Source organism: Oncorhynchus clarkii, chromosome 1, assembly GCF_045791955.1.
Source record: "Oncorhynchus clarkii lewisi isolate Uvic-CL-2024 chromosome 1, UVic_Ocla_1.0, whole genome shotgun sequence".
In the NCBI taxonomy this organism is placed as follows: domain Eukaryota; kingdom Metazoa; phylum Chordata; class Actinopteri; order Salmoniformes; family Salmonidae; genus Oncorhynchus; species Oncorhynchus clarkii.
Genome location: NC_092147.1, coordinates 83,937,037 through 83,964,536, shown reverse-complemented (window position 1 = coordinate 83,964,536; position 27,500 = coordinate 83,937,037). Strand labels below are relative to the sequence as shown.

Here is a 27,500-nt window from a genome sequence, read left to right as displayed (position 1 = left end):
GTCTCGTTTGTTCACAGCGTTCTCTGTTCAGCGGCCAGATCGAATTTCTCAAGTGAAACATTGTTGGAAAAGGCAGACAGTGAGGTTTATACAGGCCAGACACAGGGGACATGGTGTTAACACAGGGGACATGGTGTTAATACAGGGGACATGGTGTTAATACAGGGGACATGGTGTTAATACAGGGGACATGGTGTTTATACAGGGGACATGGTGTTAATACAGGGGACATGGTGTTAATACAGGGGACATGGTGTTTATACAGGGGACATGGTGTTTATACAGGGGACATGGTGTTTATACAGGGGACATGGTGTTTATACAGGGGACATGGTGTTTATACAGGGGACATGGTGTTAATACAGGGGACATAGTGTTGATACAGGGGACATGGTGTTTATACAGGGGACATGGTGTTAATACAGGGGACATGGTGTTAATACAGGGGACATGGTGTTGATACAGGGGACATGGTGTTTATACAGGGGACATGGTGTTAATACAGGGGACATGGTGTTAATACAGGGGACATGGGGGGACATGGTGTTAATACAGGGGACATGGTGTTAATACAGGGGACATGTTGTTAATACAGGGGACATGGTGTTAATACAGGGGACATGGTGTTAAAACAGGGGACATGGTGTTTATACAGGGGACATGGTGTTTATACAGGGGACATGGTGTTAATACAGGGGACATGGTGTTAACACAGGGGACATGGTGTTAACACAGGGGACATGGTGTTTATACAGGGGACATGGTGTTTATACAGGGGACATGGTGTTTATACAGGGGACATGGTGTTTATACAGGGGACATGGTGTTTATACAGGGGACATGGTGTTTATACAGGGGACATGGTGTTTATACAGGGGACATGGTGTTAATACAGGGGACATAGTGTTGATACAGGGTACATGGTGTTTATACAGGGGACATGGTGTTAATACAGGGGACATGGTGTTAATACAGGGGACATGGTGTTAATACAGGGGACATGGTGTTAATACAGGGGACATGGTGTTAATACAGGGGACATGGTGTTAACACAGGGGACATGGTGTTAATACAGGGGACATGGTGTTTATAGAGGGGACATGGTGTTAATACAGGGGACATGGTGTTAATACAGGGGACATGGTGTTAATACAGGGGACATGGTGTTAATACAGGGGACATGGTGTTAATACTGGGGACATGGTGTTTATACAGGGGACATGGTGTTAATACAGGGGACATGGTGTTAATACAGGGGACATGGTGTTTATACAGGGGACATGGTGTTTATACAGGGGACATGGTGTTTATACAGGGGACATGGTGTTTATACAGGGGACATGGTGTTAATACAGGGGACATGGTGTTAACACAGGGGACATGGTGTTAATACAGGGGACATGGTGTTAATACAGGGGACATGGTGTTAATACAGGGGACATGGTGTTAATACAGGGGACATGGTGTTAATACAGGGGACATGGTGTTAACACAGGGGACATGGTGTTAACACAGGGGACATGGTGTTAATACAGGGGACATGGTGTTAATACAGGGGACATGGTGTTAATACAGGGGACATGGTGTTAATACAGGGGACATGGTGTTAATACTGGGGACATGGTGTTAATACAGGGGACATGGTGTTAACACAGGGGACATGGTGTTAACACAGGGGACATGGTGTTAACACAGGGGACATGGTGTTAATACAGGGGACATGGTGTTAATACAGGGGACATGGTGTTTATACAGGGGACATGGTGTTAACACAGGGGACATGGTGTTTATACAGGGGACATGGTGTTAACACAGGGGACATGGTGTTTATACAGGGGACATGGTGTTAACACAGGGGACATGGTGTTAACACAGGGGACATGGTGTTTATACAGGGGACATGGTGTTTATACAGGGGACATGGTGTTAACACCTGTCTTATTGTTTAACATCGGTCGCATGTTGTTTGTCCGTTTGCACCGGGCTTTGGAATACAAGTGGGAATCCTTAGCCCAGGGCCAGTCTATCCTTGGGTTAAGATAGCCTGGGGCCAGTCTAGCCTGGGGCTAAGAACGATGCAGTGTGAAAAGGTCTCTTGTTTTCTGTCTCTACCCTCATCTCCTCAACCCCCTCACTGTCTCGCCCCCCACTTCCTCCTCTCTCATCCCTCTCTATCCTCTACCCTCATCTCCTCAACCCCCTCACTGTCTCACCCCCCACTTCCTCCTCTCTCATCCCTCTCTATCCTCTACCCTCATCTCTTCAACCCCCTCACTGTCTCACCCCCCACTCCTCCTCTGTCATCCCCCTCTACCCTCATCTCCTCAACCCCCTCACTGTCTCACCCCCCACTCCTCCTGTGTCATCCCCCTCTACCCTCATCTCCTCAACCCCCTCACTGTCTCACCCCCCACTCCTCCTCTCTCATCCTCATCTCCTCAACCCTCATCTCCTCAACCCCTCATTGTCTCATCCCCCTCTACCCTCATCTCCTCAACCCCCTCACTGTCTCACCCCCCCCCACACTCCTCCTCTCTCATCCCCCTCTACCCTCTACCCTCATCTCCTCAACCCCCTCACTGTCTCACCCCCCACTCCTCCTCTCTCATCCTTATCTCCTCACCCCCCATCCCCCTCTACCCTCATCTCCTCAACCCCCTCACTGTCTCACCCCCCCCCCCCACACTCCTCCTCTCTCATCCCCCTCTACCCTCTACCCTCATCTCCTCAACCCCCTCACTGTCTCGCCCCCCACTCCTCCGCTCTCATCCCTCTCTATCCTCTACCCTCATCTCCTCAACCCCCTCACTGTCTCACCCCCCACTTCCTCCTCTCTCATCCCTCTCTATCCTCTACCCTCATCTCTTCAACCCCCTCACTGTCTCACCCCCCACTCCTCCTCTGTCATCCCCCTCTACCCTCATCTCCTCAACCCCCTCACTGTCTCACCCCCCACTCCTACTGTGTCATCCCCCTCTGTCATCCCCCTCTACCCTCATCTCCTCAACCCCCTCACTGTCTCACCCCCCACTCCTCCTCTCTCATCCTCATCTCCTCAACCCTCATCTCCTCAACCCCCTCATTGTCTCATCCCCCTCTACCCTCATCTCCTCAACCCCCTCACTGTCTCACCCCCCCCCACACTCCTCCTCTCTCATCCCCCTCTACCCTCTACCCTCATCTCCTCAACCCCCTCACTGTCTCACCCCCCACTCCTCCTCTCTCATCCTTATCTCCTCACCCCCCATCCCCCTCTACCCTCATCTCCTCAACCCCCTCACTGTCTCACCCCCCCCCCCACACTCCTCCTCTCTCATCCCCCTCTACCCTCTACCCTCATCTCCTCAACCCCCTCACTGTCTCGCCCCCCACTCCTCCGCTCTCATCCCTCTCTATCCTCTACCCTCATCTCCTCAACCCCCTCACTGTCTCACCCCCCACTTCCTCCTCTCTCATCCCTCTCTATCCTCTACCCTCATCTCTTCAACCCCCTCTCTGTCTCACCCCCCACTCCTCCTCTGTCATCCCCCTCTACCCTCATCTCCTCAACCCCCTCACTGTCTCACCCCCCACTCCTCCTGTGTCATCCCCCTCTGTCATCCCCCTCTACCCTCATCTCCTCAACCCCCTCACTGTCTCACCCCCCACTCCTCCTCTCTCATCCTCATCTCCTCAACCCTCATCTCCTCAACCCCCTCATTGTCTCATCCCCCTCTACCCTCATCTCCTCAACCCCCTCACTGTCTCACCCCCCCCACACTCCTCCTCTCTCATCCCCCTCTACCCTCATCTCCTCAACCCCCTCACTGTCTCACCCCCCACTCCTCCTCTCTCATCCTTATCTCCTCACCCCCCATCCCCCTCTACCCTCATCTCCTCAACCCCCTCACTGCCTCACCCCCCCCCCCACACTCCTCCTCTGTCATCCCCCTCTACCCTCATCTCCTCAACCCCCTCACTGTCTCACCCCCCCACTCCTCCTCTCTAAGTCATTAGGTTTGGTGTAGTAATGAGATGTGTTCCTGTGTAAGTGGTTTAGTTTGGTGATGGCTGGTTTGGTGTAGTAATGAGATGTGTTCCTGTGTAAGTGGTTTAGTTTGGTGATGGCTGGTTTGGTGTAGTAATGAGATGTGTTCCTGTGTAAGTGGTTTAGTTTGGTGATGGCTGGTTTGGTGTAGTAATGAGATGTGTTCCTGTGTAAGTGGTTTAGTTTGGTGATGGCTGGTTTGGTGTAGTAATGAGATGTGTTCCTGTGTAAGTGGTTTAGTTTGGTAACGGCTGGTTTGGTGTAGTAATGAGATGTGTTCCTGTGTAAGTGGTTTAGTTTGGTAACGGCTGGTTTGGTGTAGTAATGAGATGTGTTTAACCCTGTGTGTCTGCGCAGGCGTATGATGTTTTTGCCAACCTGGGCATCAGTCGTCTGTTGGAGCCATCTGACATGGTTCTGCTGGCCATCCCTGACAAGCTGACCGTCATGACGTACCTCTACCAGATCAGAGCCCACTTCAGTGGAGAGGAACTCAACGTGGTGCAGATAGAAGCCAACAGCAGCCGCAGCACATACAAGGTGGGTCTGTTGATGTTCTGTATTAAAACATACAAGGTGGGTCTGTTGATGTTGTTAAACCTCGTATTCACCTCCAGCACAATACCACTGTTTCTAGACTCTATGGGGCCACTTCACCTGTTAAACCTCGTATTCACCTCCAGCACAATACCACTGTTTCTAGACTCTATGGGGCCACTTCACCTGTTAAACCTCGTATTCACCTCCAGCACAATACCACTGTTTCTAGACTCTATGGGGCCACTTCACCTGTTAAACCTCGTATTCACCTCCAGTACCACTGTTTCTAGACTCTGGGGCCACTTCACCTGTTAAACCTCGTATTCACCTCCAGTACCACTGTTTCTAGACTCTATGGGGCCACTTCACCTGTTAAACCTCGTATTCATCTCCAGTACCATACCACTGTTTCTATACTCTATTTGGAAACTGCTTTTTTCTAAGTTCTGTTGTCAAAGAGAATAAATGAGAAAATGTCCCCGTGTGAAGTCATCAGGGTCTCCTGAGCAAATGTCCCCGTGTGAGGTCATCAGGGTCTCTGAGCAAATGTCCCTGTGTGAGGTCATCAGGGTCTCCTGAGCAAATGTCCCCGTGTGAGGTCAGCAGGGTCTCCTGAGCAAATGTCCCCGTGTGAGGTCATCAGGGTCTCCTGAGTAAATGTCCCCGTGTGAGGTCATCAGGGTCTCCTGAGTAAATGTCCCCGTGTGAGGTCATCAGTGTCTCTGAGTAAATGTCCCCGTGTGAGGTCATCAGGGTCTCTGAGTAAATGTCCTCGTGTGAGGTCATCAGGGTCTCTGAGCAAATGTCCTCGTGTGTGGTCATCAGGGTCTCTAAGCAAATGTCCCTGTGTGAGGTCATCAGGGTCCCCTGAGCAAATGTCCCCGTGTGAGGTCATCAGTGTCTCTGAGAAAATGTCCCCGTGTGAGGTCATCAGGGTCCCCTGAGCAAATGTCCCCGTGTGATGTCATCAGGGTCTCCTGAGAAAATGTCCCCCGTGTGAGGTCATCAGTGTCTCTGAGCAAATGTCCCCGTGTGAGGTCATCAGGGTCTCTGAGAAAATGTCCCCGTGTGAGGTCATTAGGGTCTCTGAGAAAATGTCCCCGTGTGAGGTCATCAGGATGTCTTTATTTATTTTGATTCAGTGACTTTCAACAACTAGTTCCCAGCCTGGGGGAGGATGTTTGACTCGCTGTGTCCCAGCGAAACTCATATTAGCTGGGGGGGTTTGTGAGAAAGAGTTATACAACTAAATTAAAATGTTATTATTATTCTTGTCATTAAGGTGGGAGATTTCGAGACAGACACCAACGCCTCCATCGGCCAGGACAAGTTCTATGCCGAGCTAAACGTCAGTGACGCTAATGCCCAGACCACTGGATCCAGTGGGGACGTTAGCATTGGAGCTAACGGCGCTAGCGCCACCAATGGAGCCGTGGGGAAAGAGGAGGAGGAGATGGAGGTGGTGAGGAAAAGTGAGACTGTGTCTTTCTCCCTCCCTGACTTTGGGGTGTCCCCCTCCTCTCTCACCTCGCCCCCCCTCCCCTTGCCCCGCGCGGCTCTACCCCCCACCGCCACAGAGTCCTCCCACCCCAGAGCAGCGCCTCGCTCCCTTGCCACCACACCTCTGGGAGACGATCGCCATCAATTACAACTATCCCTGAAGGCAGTCACCCTGGACCTGAGCCAGCTCCCTCTGAGGACGGAGAGAGGGATGGAGAGAGGGATGGAGAGAGGGACGGAGAGAGGTACGGAGAGAGGGACGGAGAGAGGAACGGAGAGAGGGACGGAGAGAGGGACGGAGAGGGAGACGGAGACGGAGAGAGGGACGGAGAAGGAGATGAGGGAGCAGGAAGGGATGAGGGATGGAGCCCCAGACAACGGGGCCCTAGATTCAGGGTCCCCTACACGGCAAGGAACCTCGGGGCCCCCAGGGGCCTCGCCTCCCTCCTCCCACAAGCTGGGCTTCTCCTACAACCGTGATGCTGACCTCATCAAGAAGAAGAGGGCCAGCCTCCGTCACTCTGAGTCTGAGACCGCCTCCGACTGCAGCAACCCCACCCCTGACATCCACGCTGACACGCCCACTAAACAGGTAAATGTCTAGACATTCCTACTGATTTGATTGATTGATAGATAGACTGATTAATTATATCTCAGGTTCGTACACCGTTTGGTGAGACCTTTAAGGACACCAGCTGTAGACACTCTGACTCTTAACAGGTCAACACACTAACGACGGTTCTTTCCTCACCTCCACGCGTTTATTTCATCCCTGCCGCACCTAATTAAACTACTCATCTTCTCGTCAGTGATCAGTGTAATCAGGTGCTCTTGTCCGAAGCTACAACCTGATGAATGTAACAGTGTAGCTTCGTGCTGAAGAGGCAGAGTTGAGAAACACCGATCCAGTCAAACAGCATGTGGTGCTTCTGATGGGTTTCTGCTACGGAGAAAACTGCTGCTTCCCATCCCGTTTCAGATGTTGTCACCGTGGGCCCGAGCAGCCGTCAGGTGGAGAGGCGCTAACATTACCCAAACATCCCACAAGCTCTTTTGACATTTCATTATATTTTTCATTATATTTCTCATCCCGCTGTGTGATGGCAGGTTGTGCTCTGGCTGCGTGGATACGCTTCACAGGACACGCCTCCGTTCTGGCAGTCACACACACACACACACACACACGCCTGTCTGCCTGCCTTAACCCCTCGATCATAACACCGTTTAACACCTTGAAAGGTCGCGGTGGAGGTCACTGCAGTCATAATGCTACGTCTACGTCACCACTGTATATTAAATGATTAGCATCACTGTTATGGCTTTGTGGTCCGACTTGGAAAACTCCAGATGTCCGTTATTTCCGGCGTGACCCGGTTGTAGCAGGTTGAACCTTGTTCAGCTCTGCAGAGTGGCCACTAGCTGGCACAGCCTCATAGTCATCAAATCATAGTCAACCTTAATCTTAACCACACTGCTAACCCTAATGCCTAACCTTAACTACATGTCTAACCCTAATGCCTAATCTTAACTACATGTCTAACCCTAATGCCTAATCTTAACCACACTGCTAACCCTAATGCCTAACCTTAACCACACTGCTAACCCTAATGCCTAACCCTAACCACACTGCTAACCCTAATGCCTAACCCTAACCTTAACCACACTGCTAACCCTAATGCCTAATCCTAACCTTAACCTCTCTAGGTGGTGTGGGACGCTACAGTCCCACCTGGCCAACATCCGGTGGAATTGCAGAGCGCCAAATTCTAATTAAATTACTATAAATGTTTAACTTTCATCAAATCACAATCGTAAAACATCAAAATAAAGCTTAACTTGTTGTTAATCCAGCCGCCGTGTCAGATTTCAAAAAGGCTTTACGGCGAAAGCAAACCATGCGATAATCTGAGGACAGCGCTCGGCACACAAAACATTACATACCAGCCAAGTAGATTAGTCACGAAAGTCAGAAATAGCAATCAAATGAATCACTTACCTTTGATGATCTTCGTATGGTTGCACTCACAAGACTCCCAGTTACACAATACATGTTTGTTTTGTTCGATAAAGTCCCTCTTTATATCCAAAAACCTCCATTTTGTTGGCGCGTTTTGTTCAGTAATCCTCAAAATGCGGTCACAACAGGCAGAAGAAAATTACAAATAGTACCGGTAAAGTTTGTAGAAACATGTCAAACGATGTTTATAATCAATCCTCAGGTTGTTTTTAGTCATAATAATCAATAATATTTCAACTGGAAAATAGCGTCGTCAATATAAAAGAAAAACAAGAAAGGCGCGCTCTCGGTCGGGCGCAGCAAACAGCTCTGGGGACATCCTACTATCCACTCACTCAGAGTTGTAATTCTCCCTAATTTTTCAGAATAAAAGCCTGAAACGATGTCTAAAGACTGTTCACAACTAGTGGAAGCCACAGGGAACAGAATCTGGGTCATATCCCTTTAAATGGTGAATCGGCTTTCATTGGAAAAACAGCCATTTCAAAATAACGGCACTTCCTGGATGGATTTTCCTCATGTTTTCGCCTGCCATTTCAGTTCTGTTATACTCGCAGACATTATTTTTACGTTTTAGAAACTTTGGAGTGTTTTCTATCCCAATCTACTAATTATATGCATATCCTAGCTTCTGGGCCTGAGTAGCAGGCAGTTTATTTTGGACAAGCTTTTCATCCTGAGGTGAAAATAGTGCCCTCTACCCTAGTGAGGTTAACCACACTGCTAACCCTAATGCCTAAACTTATCCACACTGCTAACCCTAATGCTTAACACTAATCTTAACCACACTGCTAACCCTAATGCCTAACCCTAACCTTAACCACACTGCTAATCCTAATGCCTAACCCTAACCACACTGCTAACCCTAAACTTATCCACACTGCTAACCCTAATGCCTAACCCTAACCTTAACCACACTGCTAACCCTAATGCCTAACCCTAACCACACTGCTAGCCCTAATGCCTAATCCTAACCTTAACCACACTGCTAACCCTAATGCCTAACCCTAACCTTAACCACACTGCTAACCCTAATCCTCATCTTAACTTTAAATTAAGACCAAAAAAGCTAATTTTTTTTGTTTTCATGAATATCGACTTTGCAGCTGGGGAATCTGTCAGTTCTGCCTCCAGGATAAGATTTATACCAATAAACATGAACCTGCCTTGTAGTAGTCAGCCATTAATACAGAGGCCTTCACATTAACCTGCCTTGTAGTAGTCAGCCATTATTACAGAGGCCTTCACATGAACCTGCCTTGTAGTAGTCATCCATTATTACAGAGGCCTTCACATTAACCTGCCTTGTAGTAGTCATCCATTATTACAGAGGCCTTCACATGAACCTGCCTTGTAGTAGTCATCCATTATTACAGAGGCCTTCACATTAACCTGCCTTGTAGTAGTCAGCCATTATTACAGAGGCCTTCACATGAACCTGCCTTGTAGTAGTCATCCATTATTACAGAGGCCTTCACATGAATCTGCCTTGTGATAGTCATCCATTATTACAGAGGCCTTCACATGAACCTGCCTTGTAGTAGTCATCCATTATTACAGAGGCTTTCACATGAACCTGCCTTGTAGTAGTCATCCATTATTACAGAGGCCTTCACATCAACCTGCCTTGTAGTAGTCAGCCATTATTACAGAGGCCTTCACATGAACCTGCCTTGTAGTAGTCATCCATTATTACAGAGGCCTTCACATGAACCTGCCTTGTAGTAGTCATCCATTATTACAGAGGCCTTCACATTAACCTGCCTTGTAGTAGTCATCCATTATTACAGAGGCCTTCACATTAACCTGCCTTGTAGTAGTCATCCATTATTACAGAGGCCTTCACATTAACCTGCCTTGTAGTAGTCAGCCATTATTACAGAGGCCTTCACATGAACCTGCCTTGTAGTAGTCATCCATTATTACAGAGGCCTTCACATGAATCTGCCTTGTAGTAGTCATCCATTATTACAGAGGCCTTCACATGAACCTGCCTTGTAGTAGTCATCCATTATTACAGAGGCTTTCACATGAACCTGCCTTGTAGTAGTCATCCATTATTACAGAGGCTTTCACATGAACCTGCCTTGTAGTAGTCATCCATTATTACAGAGGCCTTCACATTAACCTGCCTTGTGGTAGTCATCCATTATTACAGAGGCCTTTGCTTTTCAGCGAGGACAAGCTTCTTGTCATTGGGTTCTAAACCATTTAAACCGTGGACTTAGTTTCTGAAACATGGACTTAGTTGGGTTCAGCGCGCCAAGCCGCGGTTTATGCCTGTCCCTGTCTATTCTGCACCGTGGATTACTGCAGATGGCCGTGTGGATAGGGAGGCAATGGAAAGATGGGTGTGTGTGTGTGTGTGTGTGTGTGTGTGTGTGTGTGTGTGTGTGTGTGTGTGTGTGTGTGAGCCTGTGCGTGTGTGTGCAAGTGGTCGTGCATGCATATTGGTGTGTGTGCTTGTTGCCATGCTTGTGTGTGTGTGTGTGTGTGTGTGTGTGTGTGTGTGTGTGCGTGTGTGTGCGTGCGTGTGTGTGCGTGCGTGTGTGTGCGTGTGTGTGTGTATGTGTGTGTGTGTGTGTGTGCTTGTTGCCATGCTTGCTCACTCGTGTGTGTGTGTGTGTGTGTGTATGTGTGTGTGTGTGTGTGTGTGAGCGCTGTCCGTCCTGGGTTGTCACCTTCTCTCCACTACTTCACCGTTGCGTAGCTCCCTGTAATGAGAAAGGTCTGTGGTGATAGTGACAGGGAGGCTGAGTCCCACATCACACCTCTGTTCCCTAAGTAGTGCACTCCTTTTAACCAGCGGTCGGATGGGCCCTAGTGCACTATGTAAGGAAACGAGTGGCGTTTGGGACACAGCCCCTGCTGCTGTAACTCCAACACTAAGGACAGATAGTCATCCCACAGCCTTCACCTGTACCAATATCACTCACATATACTGTAGGGTGGGTCCCAAATGTGACCCTATTCACTATGTAGGGTCCTTCTTTTGACCAGGGCCCATTGGGTTCTATGTAGGGAACAGGGTGCCATTAGAGAAGGAGGCTTATACTGCAGTAGAGAGGAGGGCCCTTCGCTGAAATGGACCATCATCTAGTGGATCACATTACATTTATTATACTGCTCGCTTTTTCCTCATTTTCTCTCTCTCTCCTCTCTGTCTCTCCTCTCTCTCTCTCTCCTCTCTCTCTCTCTCTCCTCTCTCTCTCACTCCTCTCTCTCTCTCCTCTGTCTCTCTCCTCTCTCTCTCCTCTCTCCTCTGTCTCTCCTCTCTGTCTCTCCTCTCTGTCTCTCTCCTCTCCTCTCCTCTCTCTCTCCTCTCTCTCTCTCTCTCTCCTCTGTCTCTCCTCTCTGTCTCTCCTCTCTGTCTCTCCTCTCTGTCTCTCTCCTCTCTCTCCTCTCCTCTCCTCTCTCTCTCCTCTCTCTCTCCTCTCTCTTCTCTCTCTCTCCTCTCTCCTCTCTCTCTCAGGAGCCAACGCCCGTCCCCAGATCCCCAGTGGAAAAGGTGAGTGTGTGAGAGAGAGATAGAAAGAGCGGGGTAGCGAGAGAGTCATGTCAGGGATGTGTCTCAGTAAGGCTGTGTGTAAATCTAACCCTGATAGATTGAGGATGAGGACAGAATTGATAAAGTATTACAACAGAACCGTGTAGTTGTCTTAATTACTCTCCCTGACCTCCACCCCATCCCCCGTGTCTCTCGTCTCTCCCCCACAGAAGGTGCAGTCTCGGCAGGAGGAGCTGAAGGAAAGAGCCAGGCTTCTCCTGGAGCAGGCCCGGCGGGATGCTGCCATGAAGGCCGGCAGCAAGCACACAGCCAGTTCAACTAACTCAGCCCCAGTTAAAACACCACAAGTCACTGACGTAAGTGTGTGTGTGACTTGGAGTTTGTGTGTGTGTGACTTGGAGTGTGTGTGTGTGTGTGACTTGGAGTGTGTGTGTGTGTGACTTGGAGTGTGTGTGTGTGTGACTTGGAGTGTGTGTGTGTGTGACTTGGAGTGTGTGTGTGTGTGTGTGTGACTTGGAGTGTGTGTGTGACTTGGAGTGTGTGTGTGTGTGACTTGGAGTGTGTGTGTGCTTGACTTGGAGTTTGTGTGTGTGTGTGACTTGGAGTTTGTGTGTGTGTGACTTTGAGTTTGTGTGTGTGTGACTTTGAGTTTGTGTGTGTGTGACTTGGAGTTCGTGTGTGTGTGTGTGTGTGTGTGTGTGTGTGTGTGTGTGTGTGTGTGTGTGTGTGTGTGTGTGTGTGTGTGTGTGTGTGTGTGTGTGTGTGTGTGAGAGAGAGAGAGAGAGAGAGAGATACTTGGAGATTGTGTGCTCCTGTTTTTTATGTGGGTGTTTTGAGACACTTCAAATCAAATGTTCTTGGTCACATGCTTGGTAAACAACGGGTGTAGGTTATTTTACAACAATGCAGAGTTAAAGATACAAACTAGAACTAGAGACACAAGGAATAAATACACAGTGTATAATGAATAACAAGTAATAATTACATGACTGTATACAGGAAGTACTAGGTAATAACATTACTATATACAGGAAGTACCAGGTAATAACATGGCTATATACAGGAAGTACCAGGTAATAACATGGTTATATACAGGAAGAACCAGGTAATAACATGACTATATACAGGAAGTACCAGGTAATAACATGGCTATATACAGGAAGTACCAGGTAATAACATGGCTATATACAGGAAATACAAGGTAATAACATGGCTATATACAGGAAGTATAAATACTTCCTGTATACAGGAAGTACCAGTACTGAGCCCATGAGCAGGGGTACAAGGTAATTGAGGTAGCTATGAACATATAGGTAGGGGTAAATGATAGATAATAGACAGTAGCAGCAGTATACTGTAGGTAGGGGTAAATGATAGATAATAGACAGTAACAGCAGTATACTGTAGGTAGGGGTAAAGGATAGATAATAGACAGTAACAGCAGTATAATGTAGGTAGGGGTAAATGATAGATAATAGACAGTAACAGCAGTATACTGTAGGTAGGGGTAAAGGATAGATAATAGACAGTAACAGCAGTATACTGTAGGTAGGGGTAAAGGATAGATAATAGACAGTAACAGCAGTATACTGTAGGTAGGGGTAAAGGATAGATAATAGACAGTAACAGCAGTATACTGTAGGTAGGGGTAAAGGATAGATAATAGACAGTAACAGCAGTATAATGTAGGTAGGGGTAAATGATAGATAATAGACAGTAACAGCAGTATACTGTAGGTAGGGGTAAAGGATAGATAATAGACAGTAACAGCAGTATACTGTAGGTAGGGGTAAAGGATAGATAATAGACAGTAACAACAGTATACTGTAGGTAGGGGTAAAGGATAGATAATAGACAGTAACAGCAGTATACTGTAGGTAGGGGTAAAGGGACTAGAAGTCATGGTGTGTGTGTCCGTCAGTGTGTGTGTTGTAGGCAGAGTGAGTCTGTGACAGGGCTGTCATTGGGACTGTTCTCAGTACAGTGAACTGTGTCAGAAAGCCCTAAATGGACAGAAGAAGAGAATCCACAGAGTGGAACCTTCATCCTTTTCAAGCTTGGCCACTTTGCTGACTCTACTTCTCATGTCATGTAGCGAGAGAACATTCTATACCTCTCCTTCCCCTCCACTCCACACTGCTTTGTCCTCTTTTCTCTTCCTTCCTCCATCTCTCTCTCGCTCTGTTTCAATGACACCTCCTTTACCTTGTGACTTTGAAAAGCCATTTCCAAACTGCTCCCTCCTTCCCACTCCCACATTTGACAGAGATGCTCTTTTCCCCATGCCTCCCCCTCCTCCTCCACGCCTCCCCCTCCACGCCTCCCCCTCCTGCTCCACGCCTCCCCCTCCTGCTCCACGCCTCCCCCATCCTGCTCCACGCCTCCCCCTCCTGCTCTACGCCTCCCCCTCCTGCTCCACGCCTCCCCCACCTGCTCCACGCCTCCCCCACCTGCTCCACGCCTCCCCCACCTGCTCCACGCCTCCCCCTCCTGCTCCACGCCTCCCCCACCTGCTCCACGCCTCCTCCTCCATGCCTCCCCCCTCATGCCTCCCCCCTCCTGCTCTACGCCTCCCCCCTCCTTCACGCCTCCCCCCTCCTCCACGCCCCCCCTCCTCCTTCACGCCTCCCCCTCCTCCTCCACGCCTCCCCCCTCCTGCTCCACGCCTCCCCCTCCTGCTCCACGCCTCCCCCTCCTCCTCCACACCTCCCCCCTCCTCCTCCACGCCCCCCCTCCTCCTCCAAGCCTCCCCCCTCTTCCTCCACGCCTCCCCCCTCCTCCTCCACGCCTCCCCCCTCCTCCTCCACGCCTCCCCCTCCTCCTCCACGCCTCCCTCTCCTGCTCCACGCTTCCTCCTCCACGCCTCCCTCTCCTCCTCCAAGCCTCCCCTTCCTCCTCCACGGCTCCCTCTCCTCCTCCAAGCCTCCCCTTCCTCCTCCAAGCCTCCCTCTCCTCCTCCACACCTCCCTCTCCTCCACGCCTCCTGCTCCAAGCCTCCCCTCCTCCTCCACGCCTCCCCCTCCTCTTCCACCCCTCCCCTTCTTCCTCCACGCCTCCCTCTCCTCCTCCAAGCCTCCCCTTCCTCCTGCTCCACGCCTCCCCCTCCTGCTCCACGCCTCCCCCTCCTCCTCCACACCTCCCCCCTCCTCCTCCACGCCCCCCCTCCTCCTCCAAGCCTCCCCCCTCTTCCTCCACGCCTCCCCCCTCCTCCTCCACGCCTCCCCCCTCCTCCTCCACGCCTCCCCCTCCTCCTCCACGCCTCCCTCTCCTGCTCCACGCTTCCTCCTCCACGCCTCCCTCTCCTCCTCCAAGCCTCCCCTTCCTCCTCCACGGCTCCCTCTCCTCCTCCAAGCCTCCCCTTCCTCCTCCAAGCCTCCCTCTCCTCCTCCACACCTCCCTCTCCTCCACGCCTCCTGCTCCAAGCCTCCCCTCCTCCTCCACGCCTCCCCCTCCTCTTCCACCCCTCCCCTTCTTCCTCCACGCCTCCCTCTCCTCCTCCAAGCCTCCCCTTCCTCCTCCACACCTCCCCCTCCTCCTCCACGCCTCCCCCTCCTCCTCCACGCCTCCCCCCTCCTCCTCCACCCCTCCCCTTCCTCCTCCACGCCTCCCCCTCCTGCTCCATGCCTCCCCTTCCTCCTCCATGCCTCCCCTTCCTCCTCCACGCCTCCCCCCTCCCCCCTCCACGCCTCCCCCTCCTCCTCCACGCCTCCCTCTCCTGCTCCACGCTTCCTCCTCCACGCCTCCCTCTCCTCCTCCAAGCCTCCCCTTCCTCCTCCACGGCTCCCTCTCCTCCTCCAAGCCTCCCCTTCCTCTTCCAAGCCTCCCTCTCCTCCTCCACGCCTCCCTCTCCTCCTCCACGCCTCCCTCTCCTCCTCCACGCCTCCCCCTCCTGCTCCAAGCCTCCCCCTCCTCCTCCACGCCTCCCCCTCCTCTTCCACCCCTCCCCTTCCTCCTCCACGCCTCCCTCTCCTCCTCCACGCCTCCCCCTCCTGCTACACACCTCCCTCTCCTCCTCCACGCCTCCCCCTCCTCCTCCACACCTCACTCTCCTCCTCCAAGCCTCCCCTTCCTCCTCCAAGCCTCCCCTTCCTCCTCCAAGCCTCCCCTTCCTGCTCCACGCCTCCCCCTCCTCCTCCACGCCTCCCCCTCCTCCTCCACGCCTGCCCCCTCCTCCTCCACCCCTCCCCTTCCTCCACCACGCCTCCCCCTCCTGCTCCATGCCTCCCCTTCCTCCTCCATGCCTCCCCTTCCTCCTCCACGCCTCCCTCCTCCTGCTCCACACCTCCCCCCTCCTGCTCTGTGTAACTGGTGACAAAGGCAGGATTGTGAGCGGGCAGTTGAGGGCCTCCTCAAGGATCCTTCCTTATTAACTTCTGCTCAGGCTCTTTTCAGGATGCCCACAGGGGCCTGCTAAGGTCAAAAGGGTTAGGTTTTTGGTACCTCTCTCTTTCAGAAACTTGGTGCCACTCTCTGCCCCTCTCTCTTACTCCCCCCTGTCCCACTCTCTTACCCCCCCCTCCCTCTCTCTTACTGCCCCTCTCTCTTACCCCCCCTCTCCCTCTCTCTTACACCCCCCTCTCCCTCTCTCTTACCCCCCCTCTCCCTCTCTCTTACCCCCCCTCTCCCTCTCTCTTACCCCCCCTCTCCCTCTCTCTTACCCCCCCTCCCTCTCTCTTACACCCCCCTCTCCCTCTCTCTTACTCCCCCCCTCCCTCTCGCTTACCCCCTCTCCCTCTCTCTTACTCCCCCCCTCTCCCTCTCTCTTACCCCCTCTCCCTCTCTCTTACTCCCCCCCTCCCTCTCGCTTACCCCCCGCACAGTTTCCCCAGTGTCGTCCGGGTTAGGGAGGGTTTGGCCGGTAGGGATGTCCTTGTCTCATCGCGCACTAGCGACTCCTGTGGCGGGCCGGGTGCAGTGCGCGCTAACCAGGTCGCCAGGTGTACGGTGTTTCCTCCGACACATTGGCGAGTGTTGGGGATAGAGAGAGAGTGAGTGTTGTGGAGAGAGAGAGTGAGTGTTGTGGAGAGAGAGAGTGAGTGTTGTGGAGAGAGAGAGTGAGTGTTGGGGAGAGAGAGAGTGAGTGTTGGGGAGAGAGAGAGTGAGTGTTGGGGAGAGAGAGAGTGAGTGTTGGGGAGAGAGAGAGTGAGTGTTGGGGTGAGAGAGAGTGAGTGTTGGGGAGAGAGAGAGTGTGTGTTGGGGAGAGAGAGAGTGTATGTTGGGGAAAGAGAGAGAGTGTGTGTTGGGAGAGAGAGAGTCGGTGTTGGGGAGAGAGGGTGAGTGTTGGGGAGAGAGGGTGAGTGTTGGGGAGAGAGAGAGAGTGTTGGGGAGAGAGGGTAAGTGTTGGGGAGAGAGGGTGAGTGTTGGGGAGAGAGGGTGAGTGTTGGGGAGAGAGGGTGAGTGTTGGGTAGAGAGGGAGAGTGTTGGGGAGAGAGAGAGAGAGAGTGTTGGGGAGAGAGAGAGAGAGAGTGTTGGGGAGAGAGAGTGAGTGTTGGGGAGAGAGAGTGAGTGTTGGGGAGAGAGAGAGAGAGAGAGAGAGTGTTGGGGAGAGAGGGTGAGTGTTGGGGAGAGAGAGAGAGTGTTGGGGAGAGAGGGTAAGTGTTGGGGAGAGAGGGTGAGTGTTGGGGAGAGAGGGTGAGTGTTGGGGAGAGAGGGTGAGTGTTGGGTAGAGAGGGAGAGTGTTGGGGAGAGAGAGAGAGAGAGAGAGAGAGAGTGTTGGGGAGAGAGAGAGAGTGTTGGGGAGAGAGAGTGAGTGTTGGGGAGAGAGAGTGAGTGTTGGGGAGAGAGAGAGAGAGAGAGAGAGTGTTGGGGAGAGAGAGAGTGTGTGTTGGGGAGAGAGAGAGTGTATGTTGGGGAAAGAGAGAGAGTGTGTGTTGGGGAGAGAGAGAGTGAGTGTTGGAGAGAGAGAGTGACGGTTCTGACTGATGACCAAGGATTTGAAGAGAAAATGAAATGAACCTTTCAGTAATAAAATATGTATAAAGTGTCAGCTTTGTGCCGCTGTTCATTGTCTGCATCCCAGAAGGACATGATGCCCTTCAATTACATGGTTGCTGTGTGTGTGTGTGTGTGTGTGTGTGTGTGTGTGTGTGCGCGCGTCCGTGGGCTTTAGGAATAACAAATTCAGCATAATAATCTTAACCACAAACACGGACAACCTTCCAAGAAGCACCAGTCAGAGACTTTCAAGTTGTTCAGAAGAGAACCAGAATTAAACCAGTCTGTTCTCATGGAGCCAGAAGTCCTCTACCGTCTGTCCCCTTGTTGTTAATGCTGTGAAGCCAAGATGGACGCCTCATTGCCTCCTTTAAGGTGTTTGAGTAGGCGACTGCTCTCCCTCCCTCCTTTCATTTCATCTAACTCCTTATTTCCCAAGGACGACACTAATAAGGGAAGCATTAGGGAACGAGGGAGGGGAAGGAGGAGAGGAATTATTGAATTGTTTCACTTTTTTTATAGAATAGATTGATTAAAAGAATCCCCCTTCTAGCCTCTCCTGTCAGCTGATAGTTGTCAGCAATTCAGATGAGATTACTTGATGCCTTGTTTTGATTAGGCTGTGTGTGTGTGTGTGGTGTGTGTGTGTGTGTGTGTGTGTGTGTGTGTGTGTGTGTGTGTGTGTGTGTGTGTGTGTGTGTGTGTGTGTGTGTGTGTGTGTGTGTGTGTGTGTGTGTGTGTGTGTGTGTGTGTGTGTGTGTGTGTGTGTGTGTGTGTGTGTGTGTGTGTGCATGCATGCATACGTGTGTGCATAGCTACTTTGTGGTTTAGCATGCATACAGAATATATTAATTCAGTTAAAACAGGCAAGGAGGGAGGAGAGGGAGGGAGGGAGGGAGGGATGGAGGGAGAAATAAGTTCCTCTAGGTGTCCAGATGCCACTAATGTAGGGGAAAGGGAAGGAGGGAGGAGGTGAAGGGAGAGGAGAGGGAGGAGGTGAATGGAGAGGAGAGGGAGGAGGTGAATGGAGAGGAGAGGGAGGAGGTGAATGGAGAGGAGAGGGAGGAGGTGAATGGAGAGGAGAGGGAGGAGGTGAAGGGAGAGGAGAGGGAGGAGGTGAATGGAGAGGAGAGGGAGGAGGTGAAGGGAGAGGAGAGGGAGGAGGTGAAGGCAGAGGAGAGGGAGGAGGTGAAGGCAGAGGAGAGGGAGGAGGTGAAGGGAGAGGAGAGGGAGGAGGTGAATGGAGAGGAGAGGGAGGAGGTGAATGGAGAGGAGAGGGAGGAGGTGAATGGAGAGGAGAGGGAGGAGGTGAATGGAGAAGAGAGGGAGGAGGTGAAGGGAGAGGAGAGGGAGGAGGTGAATGGAGAGGAGAGGGAGGAGGTGAAGGGAGAGGAGAGGGAGGAGGTGAAGGGAGAGGAGAGGGAGGAGGTGAAGGCAGAGGAGAGGGAGGAGGTGAAGGGAGAGGAGAGGGAGGAGGTGAAGGGAGAGGAGAGGGAGGAGGTGAAGGGAGAGGAGAGGGAGGAGGTGAAGGGAGAGGAGAGGGAGGATGTGAAAGGAGAGGAGAGGGAGGAGGTGAAGGGAGAGGAGAGGGAGGAGGTGAAGGGAGAGGAGAGGGAGGAGGTGAAGGGAGAGGAGAGGGAGGAGGTGAAGGGAGAGGAGAGGGAGGAGGTGAAGGGAGAGGAGAGGGAGGAGATGAAGGGAGAGGAGAGGGAGGAGGTGAAAGGAGAGGAGAGGGAGGAGGTGAAGGGAGAGGAGAGGGAGGAGGTGAAGGGAAGGGAGAGGGAGGAGATGAAGGGAGAGGAGAGGGAGGGAGGGGGTGAAGGGAGAGGAGAGGGAGGAGGTGAAGGGAGAGGTGAAGGGAGAGAACCTACGGAGACGGGCCCCACGGAGTATAGCGCAGTGTTGCGATGTAAATTTTCTTCACATAAGGAGCGTCTCCTTGTGGCGCCACATGAAAATTGTAATGCGTCAATGATGCTCGGTACCTTGATCCTAACTATAGGAGAGAGAGAGAGAGAGTGTTGGAGAGAGAGCCATAGGCTATAGGCTTGATCCTAACTATAGGAGAGAGAGAGAGAGAGTGTTGGAGAGAGAGCTATAGGCTATAGGCTTGATCCTAACTATAGGAGAGAGAGAGAGAGTGTTGGAGAGAGAGCTATAGGCTATAGGCTTGATCCTAACTATAGGAGAGAGAGAGAGAGAGTGTTGGAGAGAGAGCTATAGGCTATAGGCTTGATCCTAACTTTAGGAGAGAGAGAGAGAGTGTTGGAGAGAGAGCTATAGGCTATAGGCTTGATCCTAACTATAGGAGAGAGAGAGAGAGAGAGAGAGAGAGAGTGTTGGAGAGAGAGCTATAGGATATAGGCTTGATCCTAACTATAGGAGAGAGAGAGAGAGAGAGAGAGAGAGAGAGAGAGAGAGAGTGTTGGAGAGAGAGCTATAGGCTATAGGCTTGATCCTAACTATAGGAGAGAGAGAGAGAGAGAGAGTGTTGGAGAGAGAGCTATAGGCTATAGGCTTGATCCTAACTATAGGAGAGAGAGAGAGAGTGTTGGAGAGAGAGCTATAGGCTTGATCCTAACTATAGGCTTGATCCTAACTATAGGCTATAGGCTTGATCCTAACTATAGGCTACAGGCTTGATCCTAACTATAGGCTATAGGCTTGATCCTAACTATAGGCTACAGGCTTGATCCTAACTACAGGCTACAGGCTTGATCCTAACTATAGGCTACAGGCTTGATCCTAACTATAGGCTATAGGCTTGATCCTAACTATAGGCTACAGGCTTGATCCTAACTACAGGCTACAGGCTTGATCCTAACTATAGGCTACAGGCTTGATCCTAACTATAGGCTATAGGCTTGATCCTAACTATAGGCTACAGGCTTGATCCTAACTATAGGCTTGATCCTAACTATAGGCTACAGGCTTGATCCTAACTATAGGCTTGATCCTAACTACAGGCTACAGGCTTGATCCTAACTACAGGCTACAGGCTTGATCCTAACTATAGGCTACAGGCTTGATCCTAACTATAGGCTACAGGCTTGATCCTAACTATAGGCTACAGGCTTGATCCTAACTATAGGCTACAGGCTTGATCCTAACTATAGGCTACAGGCTTGATCCTAACTATAGGCTACAGGCTTGATCCTAACTACAGGCTACAGGCTTGATCCTAACTATAGGCTACAGGCTTGATCCTAACTACAGGCTACAGGCTTGATCCTAACTATAGGCTACAGGCTTGATCCTAACTACAGGCTACAGGCTTGATCCTAACTATAGGCTACAGGCTTGATCCTAACTATAGGCTACAGGCTTGATCCTAACTATAGGCTATAGGCTTGATCCTAACTATAGGCTATAGGAATGATCCTAACTGTAGGCTATAGGCTTGATCCCTAACTACAGGCTATAGGCTTGATCCTAACTATAGGCTATAGGCTTGATCCTAACTATAGGCTATAGGCTTGATCCTAACTATAGGCTACAGGCTTGATCCTAACTACAGGTTATAGGCTTGATCCTAACTATAGGCTTGATCCTAACTATAGGCTTGATCCTAACTATAGGCTACAGGCTTGATCCTAACTATAGGTTATAGGCTTGATCCTAACTATAGGTTATAGGCTTGATCCTAACTATAGGTTATAGGCTTGATCCTAACTATAGGTTATAGGCTTGATCCTAACTATAGGCTTGATCCTAACTATAGGCTTGATCCTAACTATAGGCTTGATCCTAACTATAGGCTACAGGCTTGATCCTAACTATAGGCTATAGGCTTGATCCTAACTATAGGCTACAGGCTTGATCCTAACTATAGGCTACTGGCTTGATCCTATCTATAGGCTTGATCCTAACTATAGGCTTGATCCTAACTATAGGCTTGATCCTAACTATAGGCTACAGGCTTGATCCTAACTACAGGTTATAGGCTTGATCCTAACTATAGGCTTGATCCTAACTATAGGCTTGATCCTAACTATAGGTTATAGGCTTGATCCTAACTATAGGCTACAGGCTTGATCCTAACTATAGGTTATAGGCTTGATCCTAACTATAGGTTATAGGCTTGATCCTAACTATAGGTTATAGGCTTGATCCTAACTATAGGCTTGATCCTAACTATAGGCTACAGGCTTGATCCTAACTACAGGTTATAGGCTTGATCCTAACTATAGGCTTGATCCTAACTATAGGCTTGATCCTAACTATATGCTACAGGCTTGATCCTAACTATAGGTTATAGGCTTGATCCTAACTATAGGCTACAGGCTTGATCCTAACTATAGGTTATAGGCTTGATCCTAACTATAGGTTATAGGCTTGATCCTAACTATAGGTTATAGGCTTGATCCTAACTATAGGCTACAGGCTTGATCCTAACTATAGGCTATAGGCTTGATCCTAACTATAGGCTACAGGCTTGATCCTAACTATAGGCTTGATCCTAACTATAGGCTACAGGCTTGATCCTAACTATAGGCTTGATCCTAACTACAGGCTACAGGCTTGATCCTAACTACAGGCTACAGGCTTGATCCTAACTATAGGCTACAGGCTTGATCCTAACTATAGGCTACAGGCTTGATCCTAACTATAGGCTACAGGCTTGATCCTAACTATAGGCTACAGGCTTGATCCTAACTATAGGCTACAGGCTTGATCCTAACTATAGGCTACAGGCTTGATCCTAACTACAGGCTACAGGCTTGATCCTAACTATAGGCTACAGGCTTGATCCTAACTACAGGCTACAGGCTTGATCCTAACTATAGGCTACAGGCTTGATCCTAACTATAGGCTACAGGCTTGATCCTAACTACAGGCTCTATGCATCAAAGCAGCCTATTCTCCATTCTGAAGCCAATTAGAATCTCACCGACTGTTCAAACAATAAACCAAACGACATTGGAGCCTTTTCTGAACCCCCCCCCCCCCCCCCCCCCCCCCCCTCAAATATATAATATATGTATGTTGTTTAGAAGTAATAACTAGTGATTCCAGGCTATTGGTAAAAACAGCTGTGAGATGGGGGGCTTTTTCTCTCCGCGACCAAAACATGATGCCGTTGTATTTTTCTGCTGATATGTGAGCGAATACATTGAAGCAGCAAATCACACGGGGACACGCAGCAAATCACACGGGGACACGCAGCAAATCACACGGGGACACGCAGCAAATCACACGGGGACACGGTTGTGGAAGAATCTCTGCCTGGACATTCAGTATTATTTCATTACAAATCAGATTCATCCACTTGGCGATGTGGGAAGCTGATCAACTTTTAAGATTGCTGTCACGGTTTAGCTTGGCATTAAGTGTAAACAGCCTATTTCACATTCATAAGCAAATATAACCTCAGCGGCTGTTTAAACTATAAACTAAACGTCGTTGTATCCTTGTTAGATTCCCCAAAAGGCTATTTGGTTTAGAAGTGATAGTTATTCATGGCTGTTTTGAAACCTCGAAACAGAGAGCCATGTGCTCGTTGTTCTCCTTGACTAAACATGATGAGTGAAGACATTGAAGCCTGATATCAAATTGGGGAAATGTCTTAGGTTACTCGTATAATAGTATTTGCATATAATTTAATTATAAATCAGATTATTTCACATTGAGATGTGTGAAGATAAAAGCTAGCAAATGTGCAGTGTTGAGCCAACTGGCTAGAAGGGGAAGACAACACAAAATACTCTTCTTTAGCTTTCACCACAAATGTGAAGACAAACAAGAAAACCTCTGTCGCCCCCTTGTGACTGTTGCTGTTTGGAGTCTGGACCGGTGACGTATCATGTTCCCAAAAGGTGCACGTTGCAACAACAAGAAATCAGACTCCACCCAGCACACACACATTAACATCTACACACGTTAACATCTACACACGTTAACATCTAGACACATTAACATCTAGACACATTAACATCTACACACGTTAACATCTACACACATTAACATCTAGACACATTAACATCTACACACGTTAACATCTACACACGTTAACATCTACACACGTTAACATCTACACACGTTAACATCTACACACGTTAACATCTACACACGTTAACATCTACACACATTAACATCTACACACATTAACATCTACACACATTAACATCTACACATGTTAACATCTACACACGTTAACATCTACACACATTACCATCTACACACATTAACATCTACACACGTTAACATCTACACACATTAACATCTACACACATTAACATCTACACACATTAACATCTACACACATTAACATCTACACACGTGAAGCTTGTCGAGGGCTTTAGGTGTGGAGATGTAATGGCACTCATTTGGGAAGGAAGGGATGGAAGGAGGGAGAGAGAAAGGGAAAGGGAGGGAGGGATAGAGAAAGGGAGGGAGGGAGAGAGAAAGGGAGGGAGGGAGGGAGGGAGAGAAATTAGTTGCTTTATGTGTTAGTCCTTCTAGTGTGGAGACGAGTATCTGATCTGTTAGTTCTTCTAGTGTGGAGACGAGTATCTGATCTGTTAGTCCTTCTAGTGTGGAGACGAGTATCTGATCTGTTAGTCCTTCTAGTGTGGAGACGAGTATCTGATCTGTTAGTCCTTCTAGTGTGGAGACGAGTATCTGATCTGTTAGTCCTTCTAGTGTGGAGACGAGTATCTGATCTGTTAGTTCTTCTAGTGTGGAGACGAGTATCTGATCTGTTAGTCCTTCTAGTGTGGAGACGAGTATCTGATCTGTTAGTCCTTCTAGTGTGGGGACGAGTATCTGATCTGTTAGTTCTTCTAGTGTGGAGACGAGTATCTGATCTGTTAGTTCTTCTAGTGTGGAGACGAGTATCTGATCTGTTAGTCCTTCTAGTGTGGAGACGAGTATCTGATCTGTTAGTTCTTCTAGTGTGGAGACGAGTATCTGATCTGTTAGTTCTTCTAGTGTGGGGACGAGTATCTGATCTGTTAGTCCTTCTAGTGTGGAGACGAGTATCTGATCTGTTAGTTCTTCTAGTGTGGAGACGAGTATCTGATCTGTTAGTTCTTCTAGTGTGGAGACGAGTATCTGATCTGTTAGTCCTTCTAGTGTGGAGACGAGTATCTGATCTGTTAGTTCTTCTAGTGTGGAGACGAGTATCTGATCTGTTAGTTCTTCTAGTGTGGAGACGAGTATCTGATCTGTTAGTCCTTCTAGTGTGGAGACGAGTATCTGATCTGTTAGTTCTTCTAGTGTGGAGACGAGTATCTGATCTGTTAGTTCTTCTAGTGTGGAGACGAATATCTGATCTGTTAGTTCTTCTAGTGTGGAGACGAATATCTGATCTGTTAGTTCTTCTAGTGTAGGGACGAGTATCTGATCTGTTAGTCCTTCTAGTGTGGAGACGAGTATCTGATCTGTTAGTCCTTCTAGTGTAGGGACGAGTATCTGATCTGTTAGTTCTTCTAGTGTGGAGACGAGTATCTGATCTGTTAGTTCTTCTAGTGTGGAGACGAGTATCTGATCTGTTAGTTCTTCTAGTGTGGAGACGAGTATCTGATCTGTTAGTCCTTCTAGTGTGGAGACGAGTATCTGATCTGTTAGTTCTTCTAGTGTGGAGACGAGTATCTGATCTGTTAGTCCTTCTAGTGTGGAGACGAGTATCTGATCTGTTAGTTCTTCTAGTGTGGAGACGAGTATCTGATCTGTTAGTTCTTCTAGTGTGGAGACGAATATCTGATCTGTTAGTCCTTCTAGTGTGGAGACGAGTATCTGATCTGTTAGTCCTTCTAGTGTGGAGACGAGTATCTGATCTGTTAGTCCTTCTAGTGTGGAGACGAGTATCTGATCTGTTAGTCCTTCTAGTGTGGAGACGAGTATCTGATCTGTTAGTCCTTCTAGTGTGGAGACGAGTATCTGATCTGTTAGTTCTTCTAGTGTGGAGACGAGTATCTGATCTGTTAGTCCTTCTAGTGTGGAGACGAGTATCTGATCTGTAAGTTCTTCTAGTGTGGAGACGAGTATCTGATCTGTTAGTTCTTCTAGTGTGGGGACGAGTATCTGATCTGTTAGTCCTTCTAGTGTGGAGACGAGTATCTGATCTGTTAGTTATTCTAGTGTGGAGACGAGTATCTGATCTGTTAGTTCTTCTAGTGTGGAGACGAATATCTGATCTGTTAGTTCTTCTAGTGTGGAGACGAGTATCTGATCTGTTAGTTCTTCTAGTGTGGAGACGAGTATCTGATCTGTTAGTCCTTCTAGTGTGGAGACGAATATCTGATCTGTTAGTTCTTCTAGTGTGGAGACGAATATCTGATCTGTTAGTTCTTCTAGTGTGGAGACGAATATCTGATCTGTTAGTTCTTCTAGTGTGGAGACGAGTATCTGATCTGTTAGTCCTTCTAGTGTGGAGACGAGTATCTGATCTGTTAGTTCTTCTAGTGTGGAGACGAGTATCTGATCTGTTAGTCCTTCTAGTGTGGAGACGAGTATCTGATCTGTTAGTCCTTCTAGTGTGGAGACGAGTATCTGATCTGTTAGTTCTTCTAGTGTTTAGACGAGTATCTGATCTGTTAGTTCTTCTAGTGTGGAGACGAGTATCTGATCTGTTAGTTCTTCTAGTGTGGAGACGAGTATCTGATCTGTTAGTCCTTCTAGTGTGGAGACGAGTATCTGATCTGTTAGTTCTTCTAGTGTGGAGACGAGTATCAGATCTGTTAGTTCTTCTAGTGTGGAGACGAGTATCTGATCTGTTAGTTCTTCTAGTGTGGAGACGAGTATCTGATCTGTTAGTTCTTCTAGTGTGGAGACGAGTATCTGATCTGTTAGTCCTTCTAGTGTGGAGACGAGTATCTGATGTGTTAGTCCTTCTAGTGTGGAGACGAGTATCTGATCTGTTAGTTCGTCTAGTGTGGAGACGAATATCTGATGTGTTAGTCCTTCTAGTGTGGAGACGAGTATCTGATCTGTTAGTTCTTCTAGTGTGGAGACGAGTATCTGATCTGTTAGTCCTTCTAGTGTGGAGACGAGTATCTGATCTGTTAGTTCTTCTAGTGTGGAGACGAATATCTGATCTGTTAGTTCTTCTAGTGTGGAGACGAGTATCTGATCTGTTAGTTCTTCTAGTGTGGAGACGAGTATCTGATCTGTTAGTTCTTCTAGTGTGGAGACGAGTATCTGATCTGTTAGTTATTCTAGTGTGGAGACGAGTATCTGATCTGTTAGTTCTTCTAGTGTGGAGACGAGTATCAGATCTGTTAGTCCTTCTAGTGTGGAGACGAGTATCTGATCTGTTAGTCCTTCTAGTGTTTAGACGAGTATCTGATCTGTTAGTCCTTCTAGTGTGGAGACGAGTATCAGATCTGTTAGTTCTTCTAGTGTGGAGACGAGTATCTGATCTGTTAGTTATTCTAGTGTGGAGACGAGTATCTGATCTGTTAGTCCTTCTAGTGTTTAGACGAGTATCAGATCTGTTAGTTCTTCTAGTGTGGAGACGAGTATCTGATCTGTTAGTTATTCTAGTGTGGAGACGAGTATCTGATCTGTTAGTCCTTCTAGTGTGGGGACGAGTATCTGATCTGTTAAGGTTTAGGCGTCTACTTGTCAAGTCCTCCTGAGTCCCAAACATGTTGTTGCAGAGAAACACAACATTTTCAGAATCAGCATATTTGTCATGTCGTAATGGTGGGTAGTGAATTGAAGGTTTTTGCTCATTGGTGCTGGAAGCTGGGTCCTGTTAATTCATTACTTCACACCGTAGCAAAACATTATTGGGCAAATTCAGGTAGGTCCCACCCCGTTTGGGCCCGTTTGGTGTCTAGTGAATACAACCCAGTTGTCGGGCTTAACAGTAACCTATGGATGTTGTATGATAGTTAGCGGATCGTGCTAAGCTAACTGTGATGATCCAGAGAGGAGGTAGCTGTGTCTCTCTCCACCCCAGGGAAGCAGACCTTTGTCTGGGGGCGCTGGTGTGTTTCTGGACCCCTCTCTAAACCCTCCCCATAGAT

General features: G+C 49.1%; 1 protein-coding gene across 1 annotated transcript in view; it reads left to right on the top strand.

The window, feature by feature from the left end:
* Window positions 1-27,500, top strand: part of LOC139409794 (EH domain binding protein 1) — a 388,012-nt gene that overhangs the window by 234,837 nt on the left and 125,675 nt on the right. Inside the window, exons 14-18 of the mRNA XM_071155208.1 lie at window positions 4,385-4,567; window positions 5,850-6,312; window positions 6,370-6,659; window positions 11,557-11,592; window positions 11,802-11,948. Coding sequence (XP_071011309.1) covers window positions 4,385-4,567; window positions 5,850-6,312; window positions 6,370-6,659; window positions 11,557-11,592; window positions 11,802-11,948 — 1,119 coding nt within the window. The remainder of the gene's footprint in view (window positions 1-4,384; window positions 4,568-5,849; window positions 6,313-6,369; window positions 6,660-11,556; window positions 11,593-11,801; window positions 11,949-27,500) is intronic.